Source organism: Littorina saxatilis, linkage group LG9 (genome assembly GCF_037325665.1).
Source record: "Littorina saxatilis isolate snail1 linkage group LG9, US_GU_Lsax_2.0, whole genome shotgun sequence".
NCBI lineage: Eukaryota > Metazoa > Mollusca > Gastropoda > Littorinimorpha > Littorinidae > Littorina > Littorina saxatilis.
Window position 1 is genome coordinate 20109718 of NC_090253.1, and position 21565 is coordinate 20131282.

The window sequence follows — 21565 nt, forward strand, 5'->3', positions numbered from 1 at the left end:
TCTCTCTCATTACACACACACACACGCACACGCACACGCACACGCACGAACGCATACGTACCCACGGTATCGTACACACAAACTCACACACAGAAAAACATCCGTGTATGTATATACGGTATCATGCGAGAGAGAGAGAGAGAGAGAGAGAGAGAGAGAGAGAGAGAGAGAGAGAGAGAGAGAGAGAGAGAGAGGTGGGAGGGGGAAAGAGCGAGCGAGAAAGAAAGAGCGAGAGAAGACAGAAAGACAGATGGAGAGAGAGAGGGGGAGGAGAGCGGGAGAGACAAGGAGAGAGCGATTTTAAAGAGGTACAGAGAAAGAGCGATTGAGAGGTGCAGAGAGAGAGAGAGAGAGATCAAATCAAATCAAATCAAATTTTATTTTACGAGGGTTGTGGAAGAGAGAGAGAGAGAGAGAGAGAGAGAGAGAGAGAGAGAGAGGAGGGGGGAGAGGGAGAGAGAGAGAGCTCAGAATGGTTTATTATACTAAGGCCACAGACTCATATACAAACCATGGGGGATGGGGGAAGAACAAAATCAAAAAAACAAACAACACACAAACAACAACCATGAAATAAATACGTGGTGAAAAAAGAGAGAGAGAGAGAGCGAGAGAGAGAGAGAGAGAGAGAGAGAGACACACACACACACACACACACACACACACACACACACACACACACACACACACACACACACACACACACAGACAGATCCGACAGACAGCCATGCAGACAATATTTTTACACACTCACACGCAAACACAAAGGGAAGTGTCTGCCGTTTGAACATGTAGTATAGTGCTATCGACACGTAGCGCTATCGACACGTAGCGCTACAGTACATTGGTTTTTCAAAAATAGTGATATCGACACGTAGTTCTATTGAGACGTAGTGATAATGGCACGTGTGAATTGTGGCAATAGCACTACGTGCCGATAGCACTACTGTTTTTGGCAATTTGTGTCGATAGCACAACAGAAAATAGCGCAAACGATACGTAGCACAATGACACGTAGCGCTAGCGGGACGCACCGGAAAGTTTCACGCAATGATTCATGATCAGAAAAATGTATAGTGCACCAAATTTCTTTCAAAGTGTCTAGTTATCTCGATTTATTATGTTGAAAACTGCTGAAAGTCATTGAAACAGACTATATGTAGTGGAGGAGTGGAAGGTTGTAAGAACGAAGCCCAAGTCCAAGCGTCTTGTTTCAACTTTTTATTCGTTGTACAAGAAAACAATGCAAGCAAACGTAGAGGCCGAAGGCAAAACCCGTAGACAGAGAAGCAAATGTAGTGAGGTGTTCAGCTGCTATGAGCGAATGAATGCTTATGCCGGTGTAACACGACATTTTTACTCCACGAAAAATTTACTCCGGAGTAAATATTTCGTACGAAATTCTTACTCCGAGTACACTTTTCGTACGAGAAAAGAACTCCCCAAGGCACGAAAAAATTACTCCCTCCACGAAATTTTTACTCCCCATTTTTTTACTTCCAGTAAAAATCTCGTACGCAAAAATGGAATGCGGGTGAAGGGATAATGCCAATAAGTGATCTCGCGCACACGAATGTCGCGCTACCCTCCTTCCACCCCTTCCACCACCAAGACTAACAGGGGACAAGGGAGTAAACATTTCGTACACCTGGCATGGCAAGTTAAATTTCTTGTGTTGGGGTGAAGTAATTTATTCGTTATTTATTCGTCAGGGGAGTAACTTTTTGTACGAAAAAGTTTACTCGGAACTCACCTGTCTTGGGGAGTAATTTTCTCGTGTAATGGGGGAGTGCTTTTTTCGTAAAGGGAGTAACTTTTTCGTACGAAATGTTTACTCCGGAGTAAAAATCTCGTGGGAGTACATTTCTCGTGTTACACCGGGGTTCGTGTCTATATTTCAAGCCCAGGCGCGGACCGCATAGAAAGCACCGTCCAGCGGGGATGAAAATCGGCCTGAATACGGACAGAAACACGGAATCTGTGTTTCTTACACTAGCTTTACCCTCAGTTATTTAAACAAATGCATAACCAATGGCAAACAATACATCAAATTAAAGCTACGTCCCTTAGCTTTCCATTGCAATAGATAACATTTCGTAAAAACTTATATTAATTTAGTACGATACAAACACAATGGTCCTAGTGAAGGCACTGAACCAACTCCAGTGCAGAAAATTACAAAACTCTCTAAACTGGGATAATGGGCAAATTCATAAAGCATACACATTATGATATGCGTTACATGGGGGAAAATTATACAGTGACTTAGTACGAAGCGGCAAAGCCCGAAAGTAAATGGAATCGGCTAAATTCCGGCGCGAGTACCTGTGTACTTAAATTCTGAATCTTCGTAGAGAAACCAAGCATCACTTATTACAACCAAATCTTTATAAACAAACTAAAATCATATGCAATATAGGTACGGGATATGTTATAGTGATACAAAAATGACAACACAATCAATGAACAAAAAGACAAAGATAAGTTTGTGAGAATCAATTTCTCTCAACGATACAATAAAACCGGTCAAAATCAATGAGACGCTTTGGTCAGTTCGAAGCATTATTGTAAATAACACAATAATAAGCAGCCATCTAGCCTAATCATTGACTTCTATGCAAACCTAAATATAATTAGGACAATATCAAAGATTAAAGGGACTTTGAAAGATGGAAGTTAAGTAGATATATATAGAAAGGTATTTTGTTAGAATTTGCGCCAGCAAGGTGGGCGCGCATCATCATATCGTCTGCTACGGGGTGGGTGATTCCGTTTGTACTGTACTAGGCTGTTTCACTATACGATGGTTAGAGTGTTTAGGGTAGCGAAGTGCACTTGGCTATATATAGTTTTTGAAAATGACTTTATTGTGTTTTTAGCTTTATGAAAAATAATTATTCTGTATAATGCTAGATATTACTTTCCCGATTTAACGTATGAAAGAACCCATGATTGTTATTCAGCGAATTAAGACATTTTCCTAATTACAGTGGCTTCGTTATTTGTACACTCATTTGATGAACATTGTTGCGCAACTACTACCCCGCTCTTCTTGTCAATGTCACTGCCTTTGACACGAGCGGTGGACTTACGATGCTACGAGTATATAGTCTTGCTGAAAAATTGCATTGCGTTCAGTTTCATTCTGTGAGTTCGACAGCTTGACTAAATGTTGTTTTGTCGCCTTACGCGACCTGTTTCTAAATGTAAAACAATCGACCCGCGATTTACAAATCACGAAAATGCGCCGGATATTTTCTTGTCATCTCCAAAGTCAAGGGATCTATTAAATGTTTTTAATGCCCGCATATCTATTAAAATCCTTCGGAAGTCCCCTTGAGCAAACGTGCATTATATCTTCATCGGTGTCTGTTTGCTAAATTATCATTTAACTAAACCGACTTGCACAAAATACCAGCTCTTTTCACAGAGGGGCATTTTACGACGTCCTTGAAAAGATAATGTTTATGGTCAAACCAAGCACAACTCGAACGTGTGAAGTGCACTCGTTCGCGCTGCTTCCTGGGAAATGAAAATATGACCGCAAGTACTTCACTGCCGTTCTCGAGTTACGTTAATTTAACCAAGGTACAGTGGAACCCCCCTTTTAAGACCCCCCAATTAAGACTCCCTCCTTTTTAAGACCTTGTTTTCTCAGACTTTCTGTTCATAACCTCTGTAAAATTACCCCCATTTTAAGACTCCCTCCTTTTTAAGACCTTGTTTTCTCAGACTTTCTGTTCATAACCTCTGTAAAATTACCCCCATTTTAAGACTCCCTCCTTTTTAAGACCTTGTTTTCTCAGACTTTCTGTTTGTAGCCGTGTGATGATTTGACGTACTGTTGTTCCTTTCTCTCGTTCCCTACCCCAATTATTCCCCTTGACCATGCGTGCATGTGTTTGTTCCGTGGTGTCGTGTATGTCTTTGTGCGGAGATGCTGCGTTTTAATTGGTTAATCCCTTAACGGATGCGTGCGCATCCACCCCCGACAGTGCGAGTTCGGTCAGTCTGACCGGTGATTTCGCTGTGTGTGGATCGGCCTGTGTGCTTAAGCCTGGAGACCGGTGTTCTATTTGAAACAGTTCTTTGTGTTGGTGTGACATCTTTTAAAATACAGATAGCCTATGCTGGATTGTGAGTATCATCTTTGACCTGTGGTTTAATAGCTGATTTATCATCAGCGAGGTGAGTGATTCAGACCGGCGTAACTTCGTGTGTGTTTAGTTCTTCATTGAGGAGTGAACTGTGAGTAGATGCTGTTTCTTTTGTTTATATTGAATTCTGCTTGTCTATAATATGTTCTGATCGTATGAATGATGCTATGGTGTGCACGTATGTATGTAGCTATTTTATCCTAGTGGCGTTATAGCGTCAGTGTCGTTGTTTCGCCGTTGAGACCCAGTTTTCCCGCGCTAGCCTAGTTCTTTGTCTTGTAATAGCGTGTCCTGTGTTGCGGGCGCGTCACATCCTGTGTGACGTTATAGATAGTGTAGCGCCCCCAGTCAGTGTGTCACGCTCCGATGGTTTAAGACCGTAAGGCGTGAAGCGTATCCTCAGTTACCTATTGTGTAGGGAGTTAGTCCCGTCTCTCCCATTATTTCTGGTGTCTGCTTTCTGGTGTACGTTAATTAAAAGTCACGTTATCGCAACCTCTGTCTTGGCGTCTCATTTATGCTTCCTGGCCTATTTTCCCCTTTTCACTCCACCCTATCACATGTTCATAACCTCTGTAAAATTACCCCCATTTTAAGACTCCCTCCTTTTTAAGACCTTGTTTTCTCAGACTTTCTGTTCATAACCTCTGTAAAATTACCCCCATTTTAAGACTCCCTCCTTTTTAAAACCTATTTTTCTCAGATGTTTGGAGGTCTTAAAATGGGGGTTTCACTGTAGCAGCTAGCATGGCTCTGGTAATTACTTTTCTTGGTCAGTTGATCAAACAATCTGTTCGACCGGGTAAATCATAAACTGTTCAAGGAAGATAGATAACTCGGCTGAAGAAAAGACTACCAGTTACAGCACACCGAAACTCCTATTCAACCTCCATCACCTCTCCCCTTCACATTTTTAGACAAGGAGGGTGTGTGGGGGGGGGGGTGAGAGGGGAGGGATGGGAGGTAGCTAGTTACAGTGAAGACACACTTGCGACAACCCGGCAAAATTATGAAAAGTTCATGATGACCTTGGTTATCAAGACAGAAAATTATTAACAATGAAGTGAAACACACAAGACAAAACAAGCAAGAGAGATCATAGCGTGAGAGAGAGACAGAACAAGAACAAATCTGTAATTATTGTCTAAGGCCACAGCCCCTTACAATAGTGGGCAATAGTATCTGCACTGTTATAAATTATAGTCACGCAAACAATAATTCAACAAATACATTAAAATCCTGATGACATGTCACTGAACCTGATTAATAAGGGTTCGTCTCTTCTGGAACACGAAGAACACAAATCTGCTGAAGCGAGAGAGAGAGAGAGAGAGAGAGAGAGAGAGAGAGAGAGAGAGAGAGAGAGAGAGAGAGAGAGAGAGAGAGAGAGAGAGAGAGAGAGAGAGAGGGAGGGAGAGAGAGAGAGAGACATGGCTTGCTGTGTCGTACCAGATTTACACGAGTTGTTTTGGGTTTTTACATTTAGTCAGGTTTTGACTAAATGTTTTAACATAGAGGGGGAATCGAGTCGTGGTGTGCGTGTGTCTGTGCGTGTGTCTGTGCGTGTGTGTGTGTAGAGCGATTCAGACTAAACTACTGGACCGATCTTTATGAAATTTGACATCAGTTCAGGCGCGATCGCGGCAGACTCCCTTATTTTTAAGGGAGGGAGAACTTGAGCTCCTGTCAGTCACTCCATTACACGCGTTCGGAATGCACGATATGCGTGTGCTCGATACGGTTAATTAAACACTTCCCTCGGCCTATGGAAACTTGACTCTGAGAGCCGAAGGCGCAGATCCTTTGCCCAGTCCATAAAACAAGAGGCACATACAATACGCGCACTTGACTTGACTTGGCACAGAGATATAGAATATTCTATATCTCTGTGGGTAGAAGAGACGAAATAGGTGAACAAGAATAATCAGATATGTAATAGTTTTACTGCATTATAACAAACATTTAGTGTTAATGCTGCTACATTTAAATTAAAGCCATGGTTTTTTTTAAGGTGTGACGTCATTTTCTGTTTTTGTTTTTGTTTTTCTATCCGGGGTTGTAAGAATTTACATGACAAATACAGAAATGTGATCATGCAGGCGAGTTGCAATGATACAGGCAACACAGATTCCAGGCAGTTCGAGTTCATCATTGTCTGCTGTTGGTCTTTGAGCAGTCGCTGTTATTCAGAATAGTCCGGCGCCTGTGGGTGGACATGAATTGCGAAAGCTGTTCCGAGAAGGGTTTAAAAATATTTATCAATTTTAAAAGGAATATAAAAAGGAAAAACATCAATCTATATACAAGTAAAGGCTGTAGTTATCTGTCTGTCGTGAAAAAGGTCAATGTATTCAATGTTTTTCTTACACACTGGGTGTAAATCTTTCTTTCTTTATTTGGTGTTTAACGTCGTTTTCAACCGCTCACCTCCCACGTGCAAAACGCAGTGATATGCACACGCCAGAATAGCGCGGTAGTGTATTGTGCTAAGCAGGTAAGCGCGCTTTTCTGTATTCTTGTTAACTTTCTGAGCTTGTTTTGAATACAACCTATCATATCTATATGTTTTTGGAATCAGGAAACGATAAAGAATAAGATGAAATCATTTTTGGATCGATTTCTTAAATTTTAATCGTAAGACTAATTAATCTATTTTCGTTAATTGTGATCACATTTTAAGAGTAAACATGACATATGTATGTATTTTTAGATTCAGAATGTCATGAAGAATACGATGCAATCAATTTTAAATCTGTTTGCGAAAAATCGATTTTAATGACAACTTTAATGAGCAAACTCATTAATTAATTTGTAAGCCTCCAAGCTGAAATGCAATACCAAAGTCCGGGCGTCGTCGAAGATTACTTGACCAAAATTTCAACCAATTTGGTTTAAAAATGAGAGCGTGACAGTGCCTCCTCAACTTTTACGAAAAGCCGGATATGACGAAGAGCGGTTTCGTAGTTGCGCTGAGAAGGATAGCACGCTTTTCTGTACCTCTCTTCGTTTTAACTTTCTGAGCGTGTTTTTAATCCAAACATATCATATCTATATGTTTTTGGAATCAGGAACCGACAGGGAATAAGATGAAAGTGTTTTTAAATTGATTTCGGAAATTTAATTTTGATAATAATTTTTATATTTTTAATTTTCAGAGCTTGTTTTTAATCCAAATATAACATATTTATATGTTTTGGGAATCAGACAATGATGGAGAATAAGATAAATGTAAATTTGGATCGTTTTATAAAAAAAATTTTTTTTTTTTACAATTTTCAGATTTTTAATGACCAAAGTCATTAATTAATTTTTAAGCCACCAAGCTGAAATGCAATACCAAAGTCCGGGCTTCGTCGAAGATTACTTGACCAAAATTTCAACCAATTTGGTTTAAAAATGAGAGCGTGACAGTGCCGCCTCAACTTTCACGAAAAGCCGGATATGACGTCATCAAAGACATTTATCCAAAAAATGAAAAATATGTCTGGGGATATTATACTCAGGAACTCTCATGTCAAATTTCATAAAGATCGGTCCAGTAGTTTAGTCTGAATCGCTCTACACACACACACACACACACACCACGACCCTCGTCTCGATTCCCCCCCTCTACGTTAAAACATTTAGTCAAAACTTGACTAAATGTAAAAACTGGCCTGGTTTGAGCAGTGACACAGGGAAATCTGTACATCAAACCTCTGCAGCCCGTACATAGAGAAATTCTCTCCAGAGTCTTCGGAGTTGTCAGCGTTTGGAAACTTGATAGTCTGCTACCGACGGTGGGAAAGTTCTTGACCTGCAGCATGGCAGGTCAAAATAACACACTGGGACCGAAGCGGCGGTGTGATACCGACATGGTTACTGCACAAACGGCCAGCTAAGCCACACCTCCTTCTGGCGCGTGCTGTGACTGCGCCTAGACTGACATGCGAGTTCCTGGGAATGATATCCCCGGATGTTTTTTTCATTTTTTCGATAAATACCTTTGATGACGTCATATCCGGCTTTTTGTAAAAGTTGAGGCGGCACTGTCACACCCTCATTTTTCAATCAAATTGATTGAAATTTTGGCAAAGCAATCTTGGACAAAGGCCGGATTTTGGTATTGCATTTCAGCTTGGTGGCTTAAAAACTAATGAATAAGTTTGGTCATTAAAAATCGGAAACTTGTAATTAAAATTATTTTTTTATTAAACGATCTAAACATAATTTTATCTTATTCTTTGTCATTTTCTGATTCCAAAAACATATACATATGTTATATTTGGATTACAAACAAGCTCTGAAAATTAAAAATATGAAAATTATTATTAAAATTAATTTTCCGAAATCGATTTAAAAACAATTTCATCTTATTCCTTGTCGGTCCCTGATTCCAAAAACATATAGATATGATATGTTTGGATTAAAAACAAACTCAGTAAGCTAAAAAAAAAATAGACATACAGAAAAGCGTGTTATCCTGCTCAGCGCGACCACTACCGCACTATTCTGCATGGCTTGTCGATTTCACTGCCTTTGCCACGAGCGGTGGACTGACAAAACGACGAGTATGTGGTCTTGGCGAAAAAAGCAGTGTGTTCAGTTTCATTCTGTGAGTTCGACAGCTTGACTAAATGTTGTTATTTCGCCTTACGCGACTTGTTTAACCTTTGGTTTTAAAAAGTGGCTCCAAAATTGTATCCCTTTTTATAAAGAATGTTTTTCGAAAATAAACGTTTTCTTTTAAAATCCCATACACCCAACGCTTTTGGATCGAGACACTGGGTCCTAACCCAAACCAACTAAAATTATATTGCGTAGTAAAAGAACTGACACTTTTTAACAAACTTGTATCATAATCACTCTTACCCACCCCGTCATTCTCCCCTCGTCCTCACTTTTACCAGCCTTTTAGCGTATCATCAACTCATGTCCCTAAAAGGAACATTTCCAGTGAGGACGTTAGGGACCCCTAGTTAGTTTGGCGACGCCAATAGCGCCACTAAAGAGATCTGTCTTGCTTCTCTGACCAGCCGCGGGCAATAAACCTGCAGTGAATGCTCCTTTCTACAAGCACACACTCACACACACACACACACACACACACACACACACGTCTCCCTCTCCGTCTCTCTCTGCTCTCACGCTGGAACAAAATAGATAAAACACTGTATCTATGACTGACGTAGGAATGCTTCCAGCTTTAAAGACAACCCCTTTAGCAACAATTGTTCGATGCGGGAAAACCCCGACACAGTCCAACCTGGATGAGACAGACGTTTCGCCATGAAATGCACGAGTTTGACCTCGATTTGGCAAAACTGGTCCAGGGGCCCGGACAAGGGCTTACCTTTTATTATCTGGTAGAGGAAATTATGAAGACCTAATCAATACCAATCTGCCTACACTCTATTAGGTATACTTCAAAGGGACATATTTTCTTCTTCTAATATAAAAATGTGTGTAGCTTGCAAGATAAAACCGAAAAACCGGGTCTCAGACTGATCGCAAACGAGCAATACCAGTGTGTGACTTTGTTCTTTGTCATTTTTCTGAGGATCAAGTCGTCTGACTCACAAACCAATACTTGCTTTCGAGACATAGACAATAATACTAATAACCAATCTGATTCCACAATAGCCCCCTTACTCCTCTGTCCGCTTGTTTTGGTTCGTCAATCATCAAATCTGAAGTTCTTCTTTCTGTTCTTTCGTATGTCTTCTTCTTTTATCTGCTTTATTCGTATTCTGTGTCCCCGAGGAAGACCCAAAGGTAAACCGAGAGAGATCGAGAGATACAGATACAAAGAGGCATGCAAATATACTGCATAATTTTCATGTAGATTTGGACATCACGAGACAATGGGGTGAGGGGTTGATGAGAGATACGAAAACAAATCAGACATAATAATTAGGATATGATCTGTTTTATTTTCCATTATAATGGAGTAAGCATACTAAAGTATTGTCTTCATCCAGCCTGCATCCGAGGTGAGAGAGAGAGAGAGAGAGAGAGAGAGAGAGTGTGTGTATGGGTGTGTATGTGTGTGTGTATGTGTGTGTGTGTGTGCGTGAGAGATAGACAGATAGACAGCCAGGGAGTTTTGTTTGAGCATTTGCAAAAGAGTTTGGGAAGTACAAAAGCAGATCTACGCTGACACATTGAAAGGATTTTTGAGCGACACAAGGCTCGCAGACCACATCAAAGTGTCTTTGCCGAAGCCTCGTAAAAAGAAAAGTTTGTGTTTATTACATACACTACAATGAAAATCAAACATTAGGAGGTTTAGCGGTTTCTTGCGCTATAGATTGAATACCAGATACTTTGATTGGTGCAAGTTTGAAACAAGGAAGACCCCAAGGGGAAAACGAGAGAGATCGATAGATACAGATCTATACAAAGAGGCATGCAAATATACTGCATAATTGTCATGTAAATGTTGATATCACAAGACAATGGGGTGAGGGGTTGATGAGAAATACGAACATTACTCAGACATAACAATTAAGATATGATCCGTTTTATTTTTCATTGTAATGGAGTAAGCATACTACAGTATTGTCTACATCCAGCCCGAGCGGGGAAATGGCTCAGTCGGTAGAGGCGCTGGCTTTAAATCCAGATGTCGCTATCAGCGTGGGTTCGATTCACACGTTCGGCGAGGGATTTGTTTCCCATAGTAAACTCTGTGCAGACTCTACTCGGTGTTCGAACACCCCCATGTGGACGCATGCGCACGATAAAGAACCCAAGTTCACAGCGAAAGTGAAGCAGACCAACTTGCTGATGCTTTTTTCGGATTTCTTTCGTGAGAAGGTTGTAAAAATTCGTAACAGCTTCAACATTTCTGTTGATCAAAGTCAGTCAGCCCAGCATGCGCACAATATTCTGGTCCGTATTTTTACATTTAGTCAAGTTTTGACTAAATGTTTTAACATAGAGGGGGAATCAAGACGAGGGTCGTGGTGTGTGTGTGTGTGTATGTGTGTCTGTGCGTGTGTGTGTGTAGAGCGATTCAGACTAAACTACTGGACCGATCTTTGAGATGTAACCATGTGCCGAAACACTACGATCACCTCGGGAAGCGAAGTGCAATCAAACAGGATTGAAAATGTTAGGGCTAATTTCTTAGCCCTATAAAAACTGTTATGCAAACCCGAAGGTTTCCATGAACATACAGACAATTGGAAACCACCAGACCCCATCACAAACAGAACTCTACAAACCACAGGACTGTTGACTTTAAAGGCCAACAACCCGGGTGCAGAGTCCGTTGCGAAAGGAGCGGTAGCCTCCCCTGTCACAAAATTTTACATGAGAGTTCCTGGGTATGAAATCCCCAGACATTTTTTTCATTTTTTCGATAAATGTCTTTCATGACGTCATATCCGGCATTTTGTACAAGTTGAGGCGGCACTGTCACACCTTCATTTTTCAATCAAATTAAATTTGAATATAGCTATATGATAGGTGTTGTAGGCGCTTTGGTTGTTGGGAGTGGTGGGGGTGGGGGGTGGGAGAGAGGGTTGAGGGGTGGGAAGGGGGAGAGGGGATGAAGTTTTCAAAACAGATGTCCTATTTCAGCCTTATGTATTGAGAGACACAGGGTGTATGCTGGCTTCCATTGAAGCCTGCAATGTTTATCTAAAAACTCATGGGGTTTCAGTTTGTGTTCGTTGACAAGGGTGTGTAGGTTGCGGAAATCTTGTTGGAGTAATTGGCAGCGGTCAAAGAGGGAATTTTACCAAGTTTGGATGTTTGGATGTGGAAACGAGAGGGTGTTTTTTGCAGAACTGAAGGAGAGGCTCTGCAGTTCCTTCTGTCATGATTGGCGTAATCATTTGGACTCGAGTGAGCGCCTATCACTGTATGGAAAATATAAAGCCTGTTTTGAAAAAGAACGTTATGTGGACATTTTATGGAAAGATGTGTACAGAAATGTCATCGCTCAATTTAGAATGGGTGTTTCACAGATAAATATCCACAGATATCGCTTCCAAAATTCAACAGAAAACAAGTGTTGCCCCTTTTGTGAAGATAAATTAGAGACCGAAATCCATTGTTTTTGAATGCCAAACATATTGTGAGTTAAGAAGAAAGTATTTAGCACAGTTTTTAAGTGTTGGTGATCAGTTGGGCAGTATGATTTCCATGTTTAAAAAACAAGACACAGAAACAATTGTAGATTTAGCAAAGTTTTTGTTTTTTTGCATTTCAGTTAAGATTGTCAATGTTAAATAGTAATGAGGATTAATTGTCGCTGAAGGTTTTGTTGTTGCTGTATTTATTGTTCGGTTGTATGTATATATTAGGCAGCATTGATGTGCAAGATTATTGATAGAGGAAAGCTTGGAACAAACCACTGTGTATTTTGCATACGTTTAAATATCATGTTTTCTATTTTTTCCTGTGATTCATGTGTACCCCCCCCCCTATTGAAAGGGGCTGTAGGCCCATATTCAATTAAACTGTGTCAGTGTCAGTGTCAGTGTCTCTCTCTCTCTAATAATGTATCGATTGAACACTGTTTTCCCGTATTTGAAACATATGACGTCAGAGGCCTTGTACGCACACAAAAATGCTTGGAAATAATAATAATAATAATAATAATAATAATGGACATTTATTAATCGCCCCTTCTCACAAGAGCTCACGGCGATTTACATATTAATTTCTGCCGTGTGAGATGGAATTTTTTACACAATACATCACGCATTCACATCGGCCAGTAAATCTCAAGCCATTACGGCGAATATTTACTTTTTACGGCCTGTTATTCCAAGTCACACGGGTATTTGGTGGACAATTTTTATCTATGCCTATACAATTTTGCCAGGAAAGACCCTTTTGTCAATCGTGGGATCTTTAACGTGCACACCCCAATGTAGTGTACACGAAGGGACCTCGGTTTTTCGTCTCATCCGAAAGACTAGCACTTGAACCCACCACCTAGGTTAGGAAAGGGGGGAGAAAATAGCGGCCTGACCCAGGGTCGAACACGCAACCTCTCGATTCCGAGCGCAAGTGCGTTACCACTCGGCCACCCAGTCCCAGTGCCTAGGACGACATTTTCGCTCAATGAGTCAACTTCTTAACAACTACTTTCGCGTTGAAATCATCTTACCACCCATGTCTGATAAGATATGTACATGAAATTGATTATGTGGCGTGTTTTGAAGATTTCAACAAATTAAATGTTTTCGATGAATCAGCAAAAACCTACCGTCAATTTAAGAACTTTTTCTGACATGACAAATAACTGCAGACCTAATGTCTCAAATGACTTGAAATTCCGTATTTACTTTACGACACGTGTTAGCACCAATCTCCAAAAGTTTGAAGGTAATGCGTTGGCGAGTTACTCAAATGTATCATTTTTTGTCTCATTACCCGCTAAAACGGCTTCAAAAACTGCCTTTTATGCCTTCTCAGAGGATTGGCACCTACACCGCGTCCTTGGTAGACAAGACATGTGAACAAAGCTGACTGATTTGAATGCAGATTTGATTGTTCTGTCTAAGGACATGCTTAACATGTTTCGTTATAGCAGTTCTGATTTGTTGTCAATTTTAACGCGGGAACCTTGATTTTGTGAATTTGATTTTGGGGGGTGTCTGTATTGTTGGTTCCACTGTATCGACACTACGTCATGTAATCTCAATCTGTTTACTGAATAAGTTAGGAAAATAAACGACCTTTCCAGTCATATAATTGGATTTACGATCAACAGACTCATCAGAAAGTTCTGCCCTCAAACGCATGTGTAAAGTTTATTTTTTTGACGAGCAGTGTAATTCATGTCTGTACATGTAGTACACACACGTTGCAGTTAACAACACCTTGTTCACTTATGTGATTGTTTAACACGTTGGTAGATCATAAAGAGGGATGAAATTCGTCAACGACTATCTTTACCTCAATGACAAAAATGCATTTTTACGATTTGTGTACCTTGTTTACCCCGTATTACACACTTTATGAGGAAGTGAACATAAGACAGCAACTGCACACTATTTACTAATCGGACAGCCATTAAGTGTCCTCCGCAAATCTGCTTTTGTTTTTGACGTGCTTTATCTGGTTCATATTTTACAGCAGTTTGAAAACTACGTAAACTCGCTTGCAACAGTACGCACTAAATACAGAGCTGCTCTGCAAATGTGTGAAATCTGTGTATAATTTGAAAATGGATATGACAATGGATATCAAATTTGTGTAAAACAGGGCTCGTTGTCCACACCTATATTGCAGCAATATGAGGACAACTTGCATTTCCATTTTTAGGGAGGTGCAGCTATTTGCGGACATCCGTCACTATATTGCAGCAATTTGTGGACCAAAGACCGCCTATTTGAGGACGTCCGCAGATAGTCGCATTTTTCGGCAGATGTCCGCAAATTGCTGCGATATAGCGATGGACGACCCCATTTGGTCCCATTTGGTCCGCATATGGCTGGAAATCCACACACACACACACACACACACACACACACACACACACACACACACACACACACACACACACACACACACACACACACACACACACAGACAGACAGATCCGACAGACAGCCATGCAGACAATATTTTTACTCACACGCAAACACAAAGGGAAGTGTCTGCCGTTTGAACATGTAGTATAGTGCTATCGACACGTAGCGCTATCGACACGTAGCGCTACAGTACATTGGTTTTTCAAAAATAGTGATATCGATACGTAGTTCTATTGAGACGTAGTGATAATGGCACGTGTGAATTGTGGCAATAGCACTACGTGCCGATAGCACTACTGTTTTTTGCAATTTGTGTCGATAGCACTACAGAAAATAGCGCAAACGATACGTAGCACAAATGACACGTAGCGCTAGCGGGACGCACCGGAAAGTTTCACGCAATGATTCATGATCAGGAAAACTGTATAGTGCACCAAATTTCTTTCAAATTGTCTAGTTATCTCGATTTATTATGTTAAAAACTGCTGAAAGTCATTGAAACAGACTATATGTAGTGGAGGAGTGGAAGGTTGTGAGAACGAAGCCCAAGTCCAAGCGTCTTGTTTCAACTTTTTATTCGTTGTACAAGAAAACAATGCAAGCAAACGTAGAGGCCGAAGGCAAAACCCGTAGACAGAGAAGCAAAGGTAGTGAGGTGTTCAGCTGCTATGAGCGAATGAATGCTTCACGACATTTTTACTCCCCATTTTTTTACTTCCAATAAAAATCTCGTACGCAAAAATGGAATGCGGGTGAAGGGATAATGCCAATAAGTGATCTCGCGCACACGAATGTCGCGCTACCCTCCTTCCACCCCTTCCACCACCAAGACTAACAGGGGACAAGGGAGTAAACATTTCGTACACCTGGCATGGCAAGTTAAATTTCTTGTGTTGGTGTGAAGTAATTTATTCGTTATTTATTCGTCAGGGGAGTAACATTTTTGTACGAAATGTTTACTCGGAACTCACCTGTCTTGGGGAGTAATTTTCTCGTGTAAGGGGGAGTGCTTTTTTCGTAAAGGGAGTAACTTTTTCGTACGAAATGTTTACTCCGGAGTAAAAATCTCGTGGGAATACTTTTCTCGTGTTACACCGGGGTTCGTGTCTATATTTCAAGCCCAGGCTCGGACTGCATAGAAAGCACCGTCCAGCGGGGATGAAAATCGGCCTGAATACGGCCAGAAACACGGAATCTGTGTTTCTTACACTAGCTTTACCCTCAGTTATTTAAACAAATGCATAACCAATGGCAAACAATACATCAAATTAAAGCTACGTCCCTTAGCTTTCCATTGCAATAGATAACATTTCGTAAAAACTTATATTAATTTAGTACGATACAAACACAATGGTCCTAGTGAAGGCACGGAACCAACTCCAGTGCAGAAAATTACAAAACTCTCTAAACTGGGATAATGGGCAAATTCATAAAGCATACACATTATGATATGCGTTACATGGGGGAAAATTATACAGTGACTTAGTACGAAGCGGCAAAGCCCGAAAGTAAATGGAATCGGCTAAATTCCGGCGCGAGTACCTGTGTACTTAAATTCTGAATCTTCGCAGAGAAACCAAGCATCACTTATTACAACCAAATCTTTATAAACAAACTAAAATCATATGCAATATAGGTACGGGATATGTAATAGTGATACAAAAATGACAACACAATCAATGAACAAAAAAACAAAGATAAGTTTGTGAGAATCAATTTCTCTCAACGATACAATAAAACCGGCCAAAATCAATGAGACGCTTTGGTCAGTTCGAAGCATTATTGTAAATAACACAATAATAAGCAGCCATCTAGCCTAATCATTGACTTCTATGCAAACCTAAATATAATTAGGACAATATCAAAGATTAAAGGGACTTTGAAAGATGGAAGTTAAGTAGATATATATATGCTTAGAAAGGTATTTTGTTAGAATTTGCGCCAGCAAGGTGGGCGCGCATCATCATATCGTCTGCTACGGGGTGGGTGATTCCGTTTGTACTGTACTAGGCTGTTTCACTATACGATGGTTAGAGTGTTTAGGGTAGCGAAGTGCACTTGGCTATATATAGTTTTTGAAAATGACTTTAGTGTGTTTTTAGCTTTATGAACAATAATTATTCTGTATAATGCTAGATATTACTTTCCCGATTTAACGTATGAAAGAACCCATGATTGTTATTCAGCGAATTAAGAAATTTTCCTAATTACAGTAGCTTCGTTATTTGTACACTCATTTGATGAACATTGTTGCAAACCGTGACAAATTCGAACATCTTTTGTCGACGTTATGGGTTTACGTAAGCATTTGATCGAAAAATAATTAGTGACTGAGAACGCTAAAAATAGCTCCGAAATAGCGAGGTTGGTGTGTTTCATCTGCATTTCTGAGTCTTTCGCACACTCTGGTGCTAATGTAAGTGATCATGACGGTAAGAGTAAAGAACGAACCACCAAGAAATCGTGTTTTCAGCAAGGTGCACTCTATTGTTTAAGTCTTGATGACCCTGAACATTTTTTGCAGAAAAAATACTCAATAAGAAAAGGCTACGCATTCTTCAAAATTGCGGTGCACTTCGAGGCCGATGTCTGCTCTTTAATCGTAGGTCAGTTTGTAACACCAAAAACAACGCAAAACACATGTTCGAACTGCCTAACTGCACAAGGTGAAAGAGTGTTATTTTGTCTCCCTGTTTCGGGGACTTCCTATTTTCCGCGAGAGTTACCTTCTCTTAGCTTGGTTATGTCTACATTATGTGAGTTCGACAGCTTGACCAAATGTAGTAATTTCTCCTCACGCGACTTTTTTTTTATTTTTATTTTTTACTGCAGGTATTCATTTTTCACAACCAAGAAAGGCCAACACCCAGTCAAATGGCAAGGTCAAACTACCGTACGTCCGCCTGGCGGTCAGTCTTCAACTGGACAATGTCCTTCAGGTCAGTTCGTTTTGTTTGTTTGACGTGACAGAAGATGAAATTTGTCTTCTTAGAAACATTTGGACGTGCCCCAGTGCACGTTAGCTTGTATTTATTTCAAGAGTTCTACATAGATTACACGATGTTATCTTGTTTTTGAGGTATTTTTAGTCTTTTTATTTTTTTTTTATTGTCGCGATTTCTACTTGTTGTCTCTTAAAGAGTTCTAGATTTCAGCTTGCTTTATTTAGAGAGTTGCGGAATTTTACAACATGAACGACTCGAATTTCCAAGCAATTGCATGATAAGGCCAACAAAAAAAATAGTCTGTTTACGGTAACCCGACCGACCCTATTTTTTTCGCGCGACCCTAGACTTTTTTTTGGCATTTGGGAAAAAAAATAAATATATATATATATATACTAGAATGAATACCCGCTTCGCCGGGTAGCCGGCTTCGCCGGGAAGAAGTACTTAGAGCCGTACGCCGGCTTCGCCGGGTCCGAACAATGGACCCGCCAAGCTTAGGTCCCTCCCAGATTCGTGGAATGGGAACAGCACGAAAATGATTCAGTGGCCATAATGCCATTCCTGACCATATCGAGTCCCATCCTTGTCGACGAATGTAACCGTGTTAATCACCTTTGGAGGCGAACTCCACTCAAACAGGATTGAGCAATTTATAGCTTATCTGTAAGCCCTTTTGAACTGTTATGGCTTTTCAAAGGAAGGCCAGTACATACAAATACACAAAAGCCGCCAGACCACATCACAAACAGAACTGAACAATCCCCAGGTGTTGCTCACATAGAGAGAGACACACACACACACACACACACACACACACACACACACACACACAAACACAGAGAAGCCGTATCTATAGAGAGATAGATGACAGTGTATTTTTCGCGTGGCTATAAATTGATTCGACCTTTGCACTTTTACAGTGAGGATAATTTACGGGTCCAATTTACGTTCTGGACACTGCGGTGACCTTCTAAAAATAGTAACAGAACGCCGGGAATATCCGAAGACACCCCACTCATACTATAGTGCACCATACGAAGGAAGGGAGGTAAACGCTGAAAACCTGGAGAAGATGAGAAGATAAGGAAGAGTTACTTATAATGGTGAAATGAACACAAAAACCAAAATCGGTTCAGCGCTGCGCGCTGAGAGCACGTGTTGAAATATCTCATCGATGATATTGTGTCCGGGGTGTAGCTGAATACGGTGTCCAAATTTGAAAAAGATCCACCGAGAACTTTGGCTTTGGTGTGTCGGTATGGGGGCCCGGGTAGCTGAGGTGGAACCAAAATAGCTGAGGTGGAACCAAAATCGGTTCAGCGCTGCGCGCTGAGAGCACGTGTTGAAATATCGACCAGGTTGTGTCCTGTCCCGGGTCTACCTGAATATGCCCACCAAATTTGAAGCAGATCCATCGAGAACTTTGGCCGTGCATCGCGAACTCACACACAGACACACAGACACACAGACACAAGTCGTATATATATATATATATAGATATATTTGGTTTTTTTGGGCCAAATAACGTACAAATATGATTTTTGGGGGAAAAAAAATATATCCCGACCTACCGACCCTATTTTTTTGGTCTATGTTACCGTAAACAGACTATTTTTTTGGGGGGGGCCTAAAGAAATGGTACAAAGAAAAAAAGGAGAAAATATGTGGCAATTTATAGGCCCCGGAGAATATTAAACGCTGTTTTATTCCCTAAAACCCTGGGTGTTTTTTTTCTCGTAAAAAAATAAGAAGACATATTTACAAAAATGGAAAACATGAGCGTTACATGGTTCGCGTGTGAACGCAAATGAACAAATAAAAATGTATGCTAAATGTAACCTTAATTATGCTGCAGCTTGTTGCTGGCGTGCTTTCATCATGATTCTGACAAATACTGATAATTAAGTAACGCAAGTGACAACTCGAACATTGCAAACAGACAGACAGATAGAAAAAGAGAGTCCGGACAATACTTGTCTAATTTTGTTCCATAAACTTTGTGATTCAAATGTCAAACAGGTTTGATTCTGATATCCTGGACATGTACGGATACTTATCAAAGCGACCTGCTCCCGTCGTAAAAAATTACACCACCATTTTGGCCAGAAAAACACAGATGGCTGCCTGGATGGTTAGTCATTGCAAAACGACAAGCCGCAGGGATGAGTGAGTGAGTGTTTCCACTCTGTCCGTCTGTTTCTGTCTCTGTCAGTGTCTGAACGCCTCTCTCTTTCTCTGTCTCTCCCCCTCTCTCTCGCTCCCTCTCTCTCCCCCCTCTCTCTTTCTGTCTGTCTCTCTCTCCCCCCCCTCTCTTTCTCTCTCTCTCTCTGTCTATCTGTCTGTCTGTGTCTCTCTCCGTCTCTCCCTCTTTCTCTCTCCATCTGTTTTGAAGTTAATTTGACAAATCGTCAGAGATAGCGAGCGTGTGTAACAACACTCTTATTCCACGTAAAAGCCTGAATAGGTCTGTGTATGTGCACAGTCATGATAATTTCCAATGAAAATGTCCAATGGAAGCGATATGTCCTTAACCTAGTACAGCCGAACCTGTCTACAACAACCACCATAGGAACCGACCAAAACTGGTCGCTGTGGACAGGTGGTCGCTATGGAAAGGAGAATTACATTGAAATAAACTCCTTAGGGATCCATTGGGGTGGTCAAAAGGGCAGGTAGTCGTTGTTGAGAGACAGGTTCAACTGTTTTGCCTTTTTTCAGATACGTGAAGATTTTACAGAAGTACCTCCCAGTACACATTTACGGGCAATGCGGACCTCACAAGTGCGCAAGGAGCGAAGATGACAAGTGCTTCAAGACCATAGAGAGCAACTACAAGTTCCTGCTGGCTTTCGAAAACGCCCTTTGTAAGGAGTACATCACGGAAAAGTTCTTCCGCTACATGGAAGCTGATCTTGTCCTGGTCGTGCGGGGCGGGGCTGGCTATGAGGTGATTTCATTTATGTGATGTGTCTGATTTCATCATCTGAATTGTCTGATTTCTTTCATCTGATTTCATTTATCTGATGTGTCTGATTTCTTTCATCTGATGTGTCTGATTTCATTCATCTGATGTGTCTGATTTCATGCATCTGATGTGTCTGATTTAATTCATCTGATGTGTCTGATTTCATTCATCTGATGTGTCTGATTTCATGCATCTGATGTGTCTGATTTCATGCATCTGATGTGTCTGATTTCATTCCTCTGATGTGTCTGATTTCATTCATCTGATGTGTCTGATTTCATAACAGCTCAAAGACCAAGTTTTACTGTCTGGCATCTGCCTCGCGAGTCCGAGAAAAAATGTCCTTCTCTTTTAGCTGCGATGCCCGCAGAATCCCTCCGTGCGGGGGTGCTCTCAGACACCTCGTATGCAGGCTGATTAGTTAGATGTGTCTTATTTCATTCATTTGATGTGTCTGATTTCAATCATTTGGTGTTTCTGATATCATTCATTTGATGTGTCTGATATATATATATATATAATTCATTTGATGTGTCTGATTTCATTCATATGTGTGTGATGTCGTTGTGCTGTTAGAAACCAAAACCTTGCATTCAAAGCTGTTTTATTGAAATGATATGCATCCAGGCACACACTTCGTGTTATGGAGACGTGGAATAGCTTATGCTTAGTGCACCTTTTGATTTTGGTGGCTCTACGTGTAAAAATGACGGATATATATCAATTCAAAGTTATTTAGTTGGAAAATACAAGGATACGACACGCATAACTTGCATGTTACAGCTCTCATTAAAACCAAAACAAAACAAGTCGCGTAAGGCGAAATTACAACATTTAGTCAAGCTGTCGAACTAACAGAATGAAACTGAACTCACTACATTTTTACAGCAAGAGCGTACACTCGTAGCATCGTCAGTCCACCGCTCGATGCAAAGGCAGTGAAATTGACAAGAAGAGCGGGGTAGTAGTTGCGCTGAGAAGGATAGCACGCTTTTCTTTATCTGTATTCTTTTTAACTTT

The 21565-nt window shown here is 40.7% G+C and overlaps 1 protein-coding gene across 2 annotated transcripts in view; it reads left to right on the plus strand.

Moving 5' to 3' along the window:
• Positions 1 to 21565, plus strand: part of LOC138975555 (alpha-(1,3)-fucosyltransferase fut-1-like) — a 55994-nt gene that overhangs the window by 28286 nt on the left and 6143 nt on the right. For both annotated transcript variants that reach the window (XM_070348264.1, XM_070348265.1), the window contains exons 4-6: positions 17465 to 17571; positions 19600 to 19746; positions 20299 to 20527. In XM_070348264.1, the coding sequence (XP_070204365.1) occupies positions 17465 to 17571; positions 19600 to 19746; positions 20299 to 20527 (483 nt within the window). The remainder of the gene's footprint in view (positions 1 to 17464; positions 17572 to 19599; positions 19747 to 20298; positions 20528 to 21565) is intronic.